The sequence below is a fragment of the Astyanax mexicanus genome, chromosome 1 (genome assembly GCF_023375975.1).
Source record: "Astyanax mexicanus isolate ESR-SI-001 chromosome 1, AstMex3_surface, whole genome shotgun sequence".
In the NCBI taxonomy this organism is placed as follows: Eukaryota; Metazoa; Chordata; class Actinopteri; order Characiformes; family Acestrorhamphidae; genus Astyanax; species Astyanax mexicanus.
The window spans coordinates 14,182,074-14,196,217 of record NC_064408.1 but is presented as its reverse complement, the minus strand read 5'-3'; the positions used below and the strand labels follow the sequence as shown (position 1 = coordinate 14,196,217).

Here is a 14,144-nt window from a genome sequence, read left to right as displayed (position 1 = left end):
GTCTGACTGCATTGTGCCAAGTGTAAAGTTAGGTGGAGGGGGGATCATTATGTGGGGTTGTTTTTTAGGAATTTGGCTCAGATGCTTAGTTCCAACGAAACTAACTCTTTATGCTTCAACATACCAAGAGATTTGGGAGTTGGATAATTTCATGGTTCCAACTTTGTGGGAACAGTCTGAGGTCAATTCCCTTTTGTTCAAACATGATTGTGCACCAGTACACAAAGCAAAGTCCATAAAGACAAGGATGAGAAAGTCCTGATCTCAACCCAATAGAACCTTTGGAATGAGTTAGAGTGGATAATGTGAGCTAGGAGTTCTCGTCCAACATGAAAATGGTTAAAACTTCCCATAAACAAACTCCTAAACCTTGTGAAAAGCCTTCCCAGAAGAGCTGAAGCTGAAATATCTGCGAAGGCTGAGCCGACATCATATTTAACCCTATGGATTAAGAATGGGATGTTAATTAAAGTAAAGAATCTCCATTCAGAATGCTAATGTAGCGCAGCTGTAGGCTTAATCTCTGATTGGGAAATCTACAGTGCTCTTTGTGTTTGGTGTGTGTATTACGTTGCTGTTGCTGCAGCTTCTACAGCAGCTGTTTCTGTGTTACTGTGTTTTTCAGTCCTCATAACTTCAGAGATCTCCATTTTTGGTGCAGAGCAGAAGTCTGTAAACCAGTCTGTGACGCAGGAGGTCATGGCTTGAATCCTGGATATGAATTTCTCACTGTGAACACTCTGCCCTTGAGAAGGAGACACTAGACTGTCCTAATCTGCTCCAAAAAGGCACTGAGGCTTTTTAGCCTGTGTAAAGGGGGCCAGTTGTGTCTGGACAAGAACAAAATGTATCATTTTAAAAATGCTGAAAGTATGTGTTCTGGAGCCTGTCACATAAAGCTGTCCTTACTCTGAATGCAGAGATTTGTACTTGATCGTGAGAAGGACATTTTATACCTCATATTTTTAAAGAGGACCCTTTATCTCCAGTAAATATACTCACAGAGTGTATTAAAATGTATTTTTTTTTTATGTTTTTACTAAAGAAAACAAATTTGACAATCTCTTTATTTATTTCAGCACTCATTATCCTTTTTTCAGCTCCACTGATCATACAGGCGTCGCGGGAGCCAACACAGAACAGACATGGGCGAATACAATAAAAATGGTTTATTAAATAAGGAATAAGGCTGATAAGAATAGTTAATGGCAGGCAGAGCAAGAACCAAAATGGCAGCGTAAACAAACAACATACCAGACTGTTTTAGGCAGGAAATCATACACTGGTAATCCAAAAACAAAGTAAGAGGGCAAAGCAAAGGAATAGTCAAATAATGAAAACAGGTCAATACCGAAAAAACTAACAAACAACAAGTGGCTAGGCTAAAGAGTGGTCCAAAGGGCAAGAGGGTTGGCAACAAAAGAGACTAAACACAAAGAAAACCCAAAGTAGAAGAGTTATACGAGCAACAGGTGAGTAAAAGTGAGTGATATACAGGTCTGGAAAAAATTAAGAGACCACTTCAATTTCTAAATCAGTTTCTCTGATTTTGCTATTTATAGGTACATGTTTGAATAAAGTGAACATTGTTCTTTATTCTATAAAGTACAGACAACATTTCTCCCAAATTCCAAATAAAAATATTGTCATTTAGAGCATTTGTTTCCAGAAAATGAGATAAATGAGATTCTGAAATAACAAAAAAGATGCAGAGCTTTCAGACCTCAAATAATGCAAAGAAAACAAGTAAATATTCATAAAGTTTTAGGAGTTCAGAAATCAATATTTGGTGGAATAACCCTGTTTTTTAATCACAGTTTTATTGCATCTTGGCATCATGTTCTCCTCCACCAGTCTTACACACTGCTTTTGGATAACGTTATGCCACTCCTGGTGCAGTTCAGCTTGGTTTGATGGCTTGTGATCATCCATCTTCCTCTTCATCTATATTCCAGAAGTTTTTAATTTGGTTAAATCAAAGAAACTCATCATTTTTAAGTGGTTTATTATTTTCCTTCCAGAGCTGTCTATAGTCTAGTGTCCAGGTGTGTGTAATCAGAAAGAGGGTGATTTGGAATGCTGATGAGTCATGTGTTCCGGGATGTCCGGAAGACTGAGTGTGGATGTATCATGGGAAATGGAATCTTTATCTGGAGAATTAGGATCAGTGGCAGGCAGACAGACAGTAACAGGACTGACAGTAGGATATGTTGCAGTTCTATAATTACAGACTTTAGTCCTGTACCTGTTTCTCTACATACTTTATTATTTTCTCATCATTTCTTATTAATCATCTTTATACTAGACTCTGCTATGTTTTTGCTGGAGTGTGGCGTGACCTCTGGTTATTTTCCATTGTGTTATACTGTGTAGGCTGTGCTTCATTGCGTTGCCTCACGTTACCTTAACTCACGTTTTCTAATGTTTCATAATGCTGTTTCAGGTTACGCTACATTTATGCAAAAACCACCATTTCATGAGGTTTGGGTAGGAATGTTGGAAAGATGAAATTAAATATCTCCCCACCTGAAAGACATGAGAGAACATGAATCCAGTTCCACAGAAACCAACTAGAGAGAGATGACCTTTACATGAGGCAAGTCTGAAACAGCCAAAACTGAGAGACGTTATGGGTGTAATTATCTCTCATCAGTTTAATATACAGTTTAATATATATGTATATATAGTGTAGGGGTGTACTGGTACAGAAAATTCATGGTTCGGTTCACACCTCAGTATAAACCCCACGGTTTGGTACAGGTTTTGGTACAGTTGGTGGAAATAAATAAAAAGTCTGGGCATTCTGTATAGTCTCACCTTTATTAACTTCACATTTTTGGGATGGAATGTTTTATTAAATGCTTGAAACCAGAGTTCTCTCCTACTGTCATCATGAGAGGCTCCATCTTTTAGATCTTGTTGGAACAAACAAACAGTGAGCATGATTGCGGAGCTTTTTTAAGAACAAATTTACAAAGTAACTTTAACTGCTTAAACTACAAATATTTTTAAAGATAATCTAATTCTGATATATTTTTTTAAATAACTCAAACACGGAAATGCATCCAGAAATATTCTTAGGAAAAAAAGAGGCGGAGTTTGACTCCACATGTGTCAGAGGTATGTGCTAGTCTTCACCCTCCTTGTGTTGTGGCATCACTAGTGATAGGGGGGATATACAGCTGAGTAGCAGCTGAATAGGTGGGACAATTAGCCTAGCTAAATAGGGGGAGAAAATAGGGCAGCAAATTCAAAATAAGTCTTAAAAAAAAAGAAAAAGCCTTAAAAAGGAAAAAGTTCCCACTTGAGTGGTGAAAAGGCCAAAGCGTGCCCTTAACAGTTGAGGAAATAGGATGCACTGCTATGTAGGGTTGTTTTTTCTTTATTTTTGTCATACTTACATTTTTTAAATTATCAAACAAACTTTAATATCAGACAAAGATTACCTGAGTAAATACAAAAAGCTGTTTTAAATAATGATTTAATTTATCCCAGAGTGACCAGCCTACTGGAATTACTCCAAAAGGGCATGGACAACTCACCCAGAAGGTCCCAAAAGAACCTAGAACTACATCTAAAGAATTGCAGGTCTTACTTACCTCAGTTAGGGTCAGTGTTAATGATTTAATAATAAGAAAGATATTTGTTGGTTAGTAGGAGCCTAAGTACCCAATTGGCTGCAGTCCATACAATACCTTAGAGCTTATGTCATTCTAAAAGATTCCATCAGGTCCTGATTTCAGCAATTTATCTTGTGCTAAAATAATCATTCCAAAACTTGATGATCCTACACCGTATGACAGTGATGGTCTCAGGATCCTCTGTTTGTGTATTTGTTCCGGCTACTGAATGTTCTAATGTTGCTATGTAATTGTTACATAATCCAAACATCCTGTTTCACCAGGCAGGTCCGTTAGAGCAGGGGTGTAATTATCACTGGGTCACTGTGCATCAGAATTATATGACCAGTCTACAGTCTCTCCCACCGCACCTGGTTCATCTGCAAGCAACAGCAGCTGGGTATTATAAGTACTTTAGGATACTATTAGATACAGAATCATTTACATTAAACTGAATAGCATTAAACATATGTTATTTAAAAAAACGTCTATGAAGAGATTATTTAAAATTTTTAAAAGTGCTAAGACAAGTCCAGTTTAATTCAACCTAAATTTTTAAGATACTAGGGTTATTTATTTATTTTTATCTGGTATTAATATGGTTACACTTTACTTGGATGGTCCATTTTATGGCCTTGTTGATGCTCAACGGACATTCAACTACATGTCTATTAAATGCAAATTATCTTAAATGTGAAAGTAAATGATTCTCTATTGAATATAACCCTACATTCAACTCTAATCCAAACACTTATCTTAATATTTAAGAAGTGGGTTTAGGTTTAGATTTTAAGTTTAGGTTAAGGTTAGGGTAAGGGTTCTGTGTAGGGTTAGATTTTAGGGTTGATTAATGGTTAAGGTTAAGGTTAGGTGTAGGGTTAGGTTCTATTTTGAATCATTTACATTCAACATAGGGTTTAGTTAAATTTAATGGACACTGAATTCAGTGTTAGTTGAATGTCAGTTGAGCATCAACAAGGCCATAAAATGGACCATCCAATTAAAGTGTTACTGAATCATGCAGTATAACTGGCAGCTTAGAGGACACACTTTTCACCTTCACAGCATGAACATGCAGGTCAGTATCATCTGCTAAGACTCGCAAAGCGCCACGCTGTTAAGATATGAACGGCAAATTCCAAGTCATGTCAAAACCAAGAGTGGCTGAGACCAGACCTTAACACATTGACATAAGATGTTACAGCAGTCAACTGCAGGTCTAAGAGGGTCAAATCAGGTCAAATCTTGCACATTAGAACTCTGTAACCAAGTCAAAGCTAAGGTTTTACAGTAGTCAACTCCTGGTCAAGTTGAGCTCAAGAGTGGCTGAGACCAGGTCAAGGCTTAGCCTTCTTTACACTGTCAGCTAAAATCATTAAAGCAGTTGAGTTCTGATCAAGACTGAGACTAAGATGAGGCTAGATTAAGTCACGTTGTTGACCTTAAAACCCAGTAAGAGTAGTAAGGTTTAATAGTAGTCGACTCCTGGTCAAGACAAAGGGCCCAATTTTAGTGATCTATAGCGCATTGGTCAATTAAAGATCGTGCAGCTGGATTTAGAGCGCAGAAATATGCCTTGCGTGGATCAAAACACGCAAAAAGGTGTGTGCTAATTCTCCTAATTAATTATGGATGGGTTTTGGGCATAACATAAAATAAACCAATCAGTGCGTCACTTGTCATTCCCTTTAAGAGCCAGACCATTCTGACTTTGGCTCAATGATTTCCTACAGAATGACGCTTTTGAGCATCTCAGCAAAGGAAACTGACCTGTGTGTTCACATTGTAAAGGTACACAACCAGCTCATTTAAGGGGACAGTGATGTTATTTTATTCTTTATTCTGTTTATTGTTGGGGAAAAATGCCAGATTTACACGCTAGATGTGTATAGTGCACATGGCGCTCCTGCATGGCTAAAATATAATTGGGTGGCTGATTGTTGACACCAAAATAAAAACACGGCAGATATTTCCTTGAACACAACTCACTTCCAGACCACCACGCCCATCAGTGTAGATTTATCTCTAAATTCTGACACTATTTTGACAGTATGGGTGCAAGGCGTGAAAAAAAAAAACTGTTGACAGGGTGGAAGATAGCAATGAGCATCGTGACGTGCCTTGCACAGGGTGTAAATAGGGCCCCAAAACCAAGATTGAGAAAGACCAGGTAAAGGCGTAGCCTTCTTCACACTAAATTTGAGTCAACTCGAGACATAACAGTTGGCCTAACACATGTTATAAATGGACTACAGGGAAAAAATATTAAGAACAATGTTAGATAAAACCCAAAAATATACACAGTTGTCTATAGTTTCAAGTTCTGTGTGTGGGAAACTTTCGTTTTCAGGTTTTGATAGAGGACGGTTTCACTGCCACTCCTTTGATTGCTCAGCTTGGCATCATCTGTGACGATTGTCTCCTAGCAGTCTTACTTTCCTTATTTCGTTTTCAGCTCCTCTTATGTGTGCTCTTTTAGCTCAGACATCATCTGCCCTTCATCTCCGTCATGGTTGGTTTGCACAGACACACAAATGCACAAACGCACAGACGCTGACCACAATGCTAAAGGATTGTTTGCAAGGGTGTAACTTTGAGGTAATCATTGGTAACCAGAATATAAACAGGTTTGTTAAATGCACAAAAAATACAGTAATACAAGTAAATGCAATTTTTTAAAAAGCAAAGGAATGTTTTTTTTTTTTGTTTTTTTTTTTTTACCACTGGAACCACTTTTTACCACTGCTTACAACTGGTGTGCATTTGCATTCACAGATTTTTATGGCAGCTTAAAATAAATGTTAGGATTTTTTAACATGCATAATAAAACATGTCAATATATTTAATTTGATTTGATATTTGATTGTTTAAGGGGAATCCCATCACTATAAGTAAACAGATTAATGTAAAGTACACACAGAGTACTTTATTAAGAAGACCTGGATTACCTATTTACCTACTGTGGCAGCAGTGCAATGCATACAATCATGCAAATATCAGCTAATAGTCTGTAGTGGTGTAATAAAGCAAAAAGCACCAAGTAAGCGGTTCTAAGTTCTGTCAACAAAGAATGACCAGACTGGTTGGAGCTAAAAGAAGAAGCCTTTTCTGAGCGCACACCACAAACAGAGTCGCTTGAGGTATGCTAAAGCTTAAGCACATTTGGACAAGCCAGCTTCATTTTGGAATAAGGTGCTGATGAAGGTAGACAGCATTCCAATACAAACACTTTACTTTACTGCTCCCCACAGTAAAATTTGGTGGTGGTTCATGCTGTGGGGCTGTGTGATCAGTGCAGGTACTGGAAATCTTGTTAAAGTTGAGAGTTGCATGTATTTAAGTCAATATCAGCAGATTCTTGAGGGCAATGCTTAAGAATCAGTGAGAAAGTTGAAGTTTAAGTTGCGCACGGGCTGGATACTTCAACAAGACAACGACCCTAAACACTAAACTCTGCTCAAAATGTACTAAAACATTCATGTAGAGTAACAAGTACAACGTTCTGGAATGATCATCTCAGTCCTCAATCCCAGACCTGAATATTATTGTAAATCTGTGGTGTGATTTAAAGCGGGCTGTTCATGATAAGAAACCATCAAACCTGACTTAACTGGAGATGATTTATAAAGAAGAATGAGCTAAAATACCTTCAACCAGAAGCCAGACTCTAACTGCAAGATATAGGAAGCATTCAGAGGCTGTTGTTTCTGCAAAAGGAGGATCTACTAAATATTGATGTAATTTTATTTCTGTTGGGATGACCAAATTTATGTACCTGCCTAATTTTGTAGGCTTTCTGTAAATCTTATAAACTTCATTTCACTTCTCAAATATCACTGTGTTCATCTGCTATATGACATATTTAACTGAAATTGCTGATCTGAACAACCAATTATTTATAAAGGAAAATCTTGAAAATGATCAGGGGTGCCCAAACTTTTTCATACCACTGTATACAAGGGTTTGTATAGGATCTTGCAGTATTGCAGTATTTCCCCACATATGTTGCAGAAGGAAGTGTTGCAATCTGGTAGAGACATTCCTTGGAAACTCTGTGTGTGTTGTGTGTGGGCGAGCATTATCCTGCTGAAAAATGCCATTTGGAAGCTCTGTCATGAGAGGAAATCATGTGGCCACAAGATGTCCTGCACATATTGTTGAGCTAATTGTATCTTTCATATAATCCATTGGATTCATTGTTAAAGACAGTATGGTTCCAGTCCATAGTAGTCCAGGCATTTTTGTTTAAGACAGATGGACAGAATTCCACTATACACTGTAAACCCTAATAAGTTTAGTCTACTTAAATCATTTGAGGTAATTTGTTGCCTCAAAAGAATTAAGTTTTCAAAACTCATTTTTTTTAGTAATTTATAAAACTGAATGGAGTTATACAAACGTTCATGTTTAAGTTTAACAGACAGATCACAAGTACTTAAAATTCAAAATGTGGTGTACCTGAAACCTAACCTTTTAAGTTTAATTTAATATTGCAATTAAATCGGTCAATCTTTATTTTTTAAGTCTATTGCAGTGATTAAATTAATTTGTTTTCTCTCAACATATGCATATTTTAGTTTTTATAGCCAAATATTTTTTTAAATTAACGGGGCACTTCTTAAAGCAGCACTAGGTAGGAGTTCCTTGATTTTTGATCTTTTTAAAGAAGTAAAATTACAGCTTGAAACTCACTGCAGCGCTGCATTGAGGTGTAATAGGAGGAATAGCGGTGCTCTCGTGTCTGTGCCGGAGCTCCTCTGAGCTCAAACCAGACTCTGTAAGTTTTCAGAGGCGGCCTCGACCAACGCTCACGAGAACTGCGACCTGCTTTCCGACCTTTAGTTCTAACAGTTCTACAAGGACTACTGGTTCATTCTTTACAAACTAACATACAGACACTCTGGAAGAAGCTGGAAAGAGACCGAATATGTCTGTGAAAGCCAGAAAACGAGAAAGAGAAACTAATCCGCCTGAAACATTTATTACACTCTACAACTGTAGGGGCAGCCCACGAGCACAAAATCTCAATCCTACCTAGTGGAGCTTTAAAAATAAAAATAAAACAATTCATTATATGACTTTTCATTACAGTCATTAATCATTAAATTATTAAATCACATAAATTAGCTATAGAGTAAACAGTATTTAGAGCACAGCCAACACAGAATTACTGCAGAAAATTATGCCAACATCACAGAGGCCAGACAGTTAATCATAATATATGATCTACAGGTTTACCTAATGTAGCCTGGTGAGTGACTACACACTGACGGTGAGTGTTAGAAAATGGGGGACACACCCAGTATGCAAATAGAGAGAATTGTGCCAGAAGCCAATAGAAAAGAAGCTGCTAATTGCAACAGACTAAACTCAGTTATTATAAGTTGGTTCAACTCAAAGATCTCTGCTTGAATGTACGTGCCCACAAATGTTCATCTAAATAGTTGCTCAAAATAGTTGAGTAATGTTTAGAAATATCCAATTTGATGTAAAACATTTCAATTCAAACAATTTATGAGTGTATGTGTCTTATAGTGTATGTCCAGAAAGCCTTCCCTGGACAGTAAAGACTCTTTTATACCCTTGATTTCAGAACAATGGTTGGAGCTGACAGGAAGGCTACAGTAGCTTAGATAAACCACTTTGTACAGTTGCAATAAACAAAAAAGCATCTCAGATGCATAAACAACAGGTTCATCCACCACTCCAGGTGATCCAGAATGCAGCAGCACGTCTGGTCTTCAACCAGCCAAAACGGGCACATGTCACCCCGCTGCTCATTGAGCTCCATTGGCTACCAGTTGCTGCTCGTATCAAATTCAAAACTCTTACAATCGCCTACAAGGTGATGACAGAACAGCTCCTTCCTACCTGCACTGATCACTCCTGAAGGCTTACGCTACCTCCCGGCCGCTGCGCTCATCCAATAAACGCCGCCTCACTTTACCAAACAAACATTCACGCAAAGCAATCCAGACTGTTCTCATACAGAGTTCCCCAATGGTGGAACTAACTACCTTCCACTACCAGATCAGGAGAATCTCTCACTATCTTTAATAAACTCCTGAAGACAGAGCTCTTCAAAGACAACTTACTCTCTTAACACCTCTAACAAACTAACTACTTCTAACCTCATTTCCTTCTTCCCCTCCTTCACTCCTCTATCCCATTATCTCCCTTTGACCTCCTTTAGGCCCTATCTAAAGATGTTTTACCTTTAACTTCTATTACTTTTGTACTTCACTATTGTAAGTCGCTTTGGACAAAAGCGTCTGCTAAATGTAATGTAATGTAAAAATAAATAAGCTACAAGGGAAAAAGACCTCATCAGGTTCCATCTTTATCATCTAGGAACAGAAAGCGGAGACTGCAATGGACGTAGACTCACCAAATTTACAGAGTGAGTAGGTTTCTTAAAAAAAAAAAAAAACACAGGAGGACTAAATTAAACAGAAATAGTGACAAATTGGTGAAAATCCTCTTTGAGTTCTTGTGCACTCACCTGATCAGGATAGACGTAATCAGACACATCCCACACTTTCTGCTCTCCACTGATATTAGTGTAGGCCACTCCTTTCATCTTAGTGAATACCGACCCAATCGCTGTATCTTCAGTCTGGTAGCCTTTCTCATAGATGAACACCCACCTAGAACAAAGATAATACTTTTAAATTCCCCCAAATCACAGTAGGCATTCACCAGTTCCCTTTTTACGCCATGTTTGACTTTAGAGTTTATATAAATTGTCTGCATACTCTGATCCACAACTTGTACTTGTATAACATATATATTATATGCATAATGACATGCCATGGCTCATGGGAAGAGGCGGAATAGCTTCAGTAGACATTACTACCCACAGTAGACAGTGCAGTGAGTAGAAATGATTATGGCTGATGGGGTCAGGCAAATTTTTTTCAAGAGATCAGACAAAAAACACTGTCAGAAATCACAACCACATTTCCATCCCACAGTCACATGACTTTGTTAGTATATCAGTATATAAAGCTCTGGAAAAAAATAAGAGACCACTTAGAAATGATGAGTTTCTTTGATTTGACCAAATTAAAAACCTCTGGAATATAATCAAAAGGAAGATGGATGATCACAAGCCATCAAAACAAACTGAACTGCTTGAATTTTTGCACCAGGAGTAAAGGCATAAAGTTATCCAAAAGCATTGTGTAAGACTGGTGGAGGAGATCATGCCAAGATGCATAAAACTGTGATTAAAAAACAGTGTTATTCCACCAAATATTGATTTCTGAACTCTTAAAACTTTATGAATATGAACTTGTTTTCTTTTTTTTCTTTGCAATATTTGAGGTCTGAAAGCTCTGCATCTTTTTTATTATTTCAGCCATTTCTCATTTTCTGCACATAAATGCTCTAAATGACAATATTTTATTTGGAATTTGGGAGAAATGTTGTCTGTAGTTTATAGAATAAAACAACAATGTTCATTTTACTCAAACATAAACCATAAACATAAATAGCAAAATCAGAGAAACTGATTCAGTGGTCTCTTAATTTTTTCCAGAGCTGTACATGAACAGACATACAAATAAACACAATAGAGGATATCATGATTATTAAATGTTATGGAGGTCATGTCCAATTATTGTACGATAAGTCGATAATGTAGTCCCTCGTATAAATGCAAGGGGTGACTGTCTTATACAATTCCATCTAAAATCATCCCATCAGCAGCTGGAGCAGTGTGTCACTGATTGATGCACTGTTATGCCATATTGTGACAAGAGTCAATCAAAGGCTAATCAGACCACACCTGTAATCATTAATACATCTGCATAAGATGTGCAATGGTCCAATCATAATCAAACAATTAGGATGTTTTTAAGCCTAATGTACACTAATTTACACTATATGTCTTGAAGAGTCTGTCAGTAGAGACAGTAGTGTTATTCCAACAAATGAAGGAACTTTTTAATACCCTTAATTTTAGAAGAAAGAAACCATGACCAGGTTTCCTAATATTTGTTTTATATAATGTACCTTGGCTTTAGCACACACATTTTTATCTCAGTCTGAGAATTAGGCTTTAGTGACAGATGTGTTTTTCCAAACCAGTAGCTTAAACAGAGGCCTGAAGCAAAACTGGTGCAAGAGATGTAAACAGAATCTCCCAATATTTGATTTAGTTTAATACTGGAACTGGTCCACAATGTGGTATTTGTTAGAAGTAAATACAGCGTATAGCCAAATTCTAGACGATTCTTTTTATGTACCTCGTTTCTTCTTTCAAATATCTCTGTATTAAATAAACAGTGGGGATCATTTTACAGCACATTGAATCTGAAGTGCTTGAAGGAATGCGTCTCATTTACAAGCAATAAGGATAATGATGTTTTTGATGTTTCTGGCCTCTTTCTTATCTTACTCTACTGGGCTGTGTCTATCGGTTCTATGATCTTGAGCATGCCTGCAGCTAAGAACTGGCCAGAGCTGATTATTAATGACTTTTGATACTAGATGATGAAGAGAATTCCATCAAAATATACTTGGCTATGTAGACCTTCGCCCACAGAAGTAAAAACATAGATTGGAAATCATATAGGTCAGTTAAACTTATATTGTATATTTTTGTTGTCCTTAAAAAGTTATGTTTAATTTTATTTCAATTTTTTTTTCCCATTTTCTCCCGAATTTACATGACCAATTACCCAACCCACTCGTTAGGACTCCCCCTATCACTAGTAATGCCCCAACACACCAGGAGGGTAAAGACTACACATGCTTCCTTTCGAGCTGCTGCTTGGAGGAAAGCGCAGCGACTCGGTTCTGATACATCAGCTCACAGACGCCCTTTGCTGTGAACATCACCCTAGGAGCAATGTGGGGAGAGAGCGCCATCTACCCACCCGGAGGGAGCAGGGCCAATTGTGCTCCCTCTGAGCGCCGGCAGCTTGACGACAAAGCTGCATGAGCGGGGGTTCGAACCTACGACCTCCTGCTCATAGCGGCAGCGCTTTAGACCGCTGGACCACTCTGCGCGTCCCGTCCTTAAAAAAGTTAAATATAAGGATGAACTAGAATAAAACAGATATCAAGATAAATACACAAAAATAATGGAGAGTAGAAAAGTAGCAGCAACATAAAATCCAGAGTGTAAGCTTGCTATAGCAGCATGATAGTGTGAATAAAGAGCAGTAACATGATAAAGTGTCTCAGTACGGTTAAAGTGACAGTGTTATTTTAAATATGTAATTGTCCTCATGAAGTGACAGTGCAGTGTGTTGGCTAGGTGGAGTTTAAGAGTCTTACAGCTTCTGGGATGAAGCTGTTTTTCAGTTAAACATATGTGTTAAATATACGTGTTTTAATTAAATGTTATTTTATGATGTATTCTGATTATTACTGATGTAAAAGTTGGGTTTGTGCACTGCTGCATGTGCTTGTGTGTGTGTTTGTGTATGTGTGTGTGTAATGAGCGGCGGTGTACATGCGTAAGGAGCACATCTGCGTTGCCATGATCTGATGCAACACCTGACGTTGGACTGTTGTCAGGGTTCAAATCAGTTAGTGGCGCACCTGTGTTTTTTTCTTTGCCAAGACAGCAATACACACCCATTGTCATAGATATATTCGTACGCTTCATGCAGACGCACAATGTGAAAATAGGCTGCTCGTGGGATATAAGCAGAGGTGGAAAAAGTACTGAACTATTGTAATTAAGTATTAAATTAAGTACCTTTACTTTGCTAAAATTCTACTGTACTCATCTAAAAATCTACTCGAGCAAAAGTAAAAAAAGTACTCAATTTAAAATTTACTTTGAGTAAAAGTTACATAGTTACTTTTATTTATTTGATGTAAAAGAGTACAACAAATCATAAATTAAATAATTATTAAATTAAATGATTTGGATCTTTCAGGCAGTAATTGTTCAGACCACCCCATAAAACATTTTTTCAAGAACAAGTGGCATAGGTTTCTACGATCCATTTTTTTCTTTACTGTTAAAAGGTTATGGTCATATAGGTGACTATAACCCGTGTTTTTATAGTTTTACAGTTCATTATTATCTTATAACTTGCCATTGCTATGCTTTAACTGCTATTTACATGTTTTGTTTTGTTTTTTTACACTCAAGCAGATTGTTTAATGTTCCCAATAAAAACTTAAGGAATTATCATTAAAAACATGAAATCATACAAAAAGAATGTTGGTTGACACATGTGCAGTGCCGTAAAGAAGCACATATCGATTGGTAGCATATCTCGCCTGCACAGCTGATTCACACAGCACCTCTCCCGCTAACCGTAATAAACACTGCTGGGAAAAGTTCAGCTGCGCTGCCATGGAGAACAAAACTCAATTATTTTTTTATTCAGATAATTCGTTTTTTTTCCCAGCATTTCATTTTTTACACAGTAACAGAGAGTTTTCCAATGTAGTGAAGTAAATTACTTGCGTCAAAATTAACTTGAGGAAAAGTAAAATTACCTATTTTAAAAACTACTTGACGAATTACTCATAAAATCTACTCAATTACAGTAACGT

At 37.3% G+C, this 14,144-nt stretch overlaps 1 protein-coding gene across 6 annotated transcripts in view; it reads right to left on the bottom strand.

Moving 5' to 3' along the window:
• Positions 1 to 14,144, bottom strand: part of p2rx1 (purinergic receptor P2X, ligand-gated ion channel, 1) — a 51,269-nt gene that overhangs the window by 23,653 nt on the left and 13,472 nt on the right. For all 6 annotated transcript variants that reach the window (XR_002649429.2, XR_007427920.1, XR_002649428.2 and 3 more), the window contains exon 2: positions 10,123 to 10,267. Coding sequence is in view for 2 of the 6 variants with exons in the window: in XM_022665771.2 (XP_022521492.2) it covers positions 10,123 to 10,267 (145 nt within the window). In the remaining 4 variants the exon portion in view is untranslated. The remainder of the gene's footprint in view (positions 1 to 10,122; positions 10,268 to 14,144) is intronic.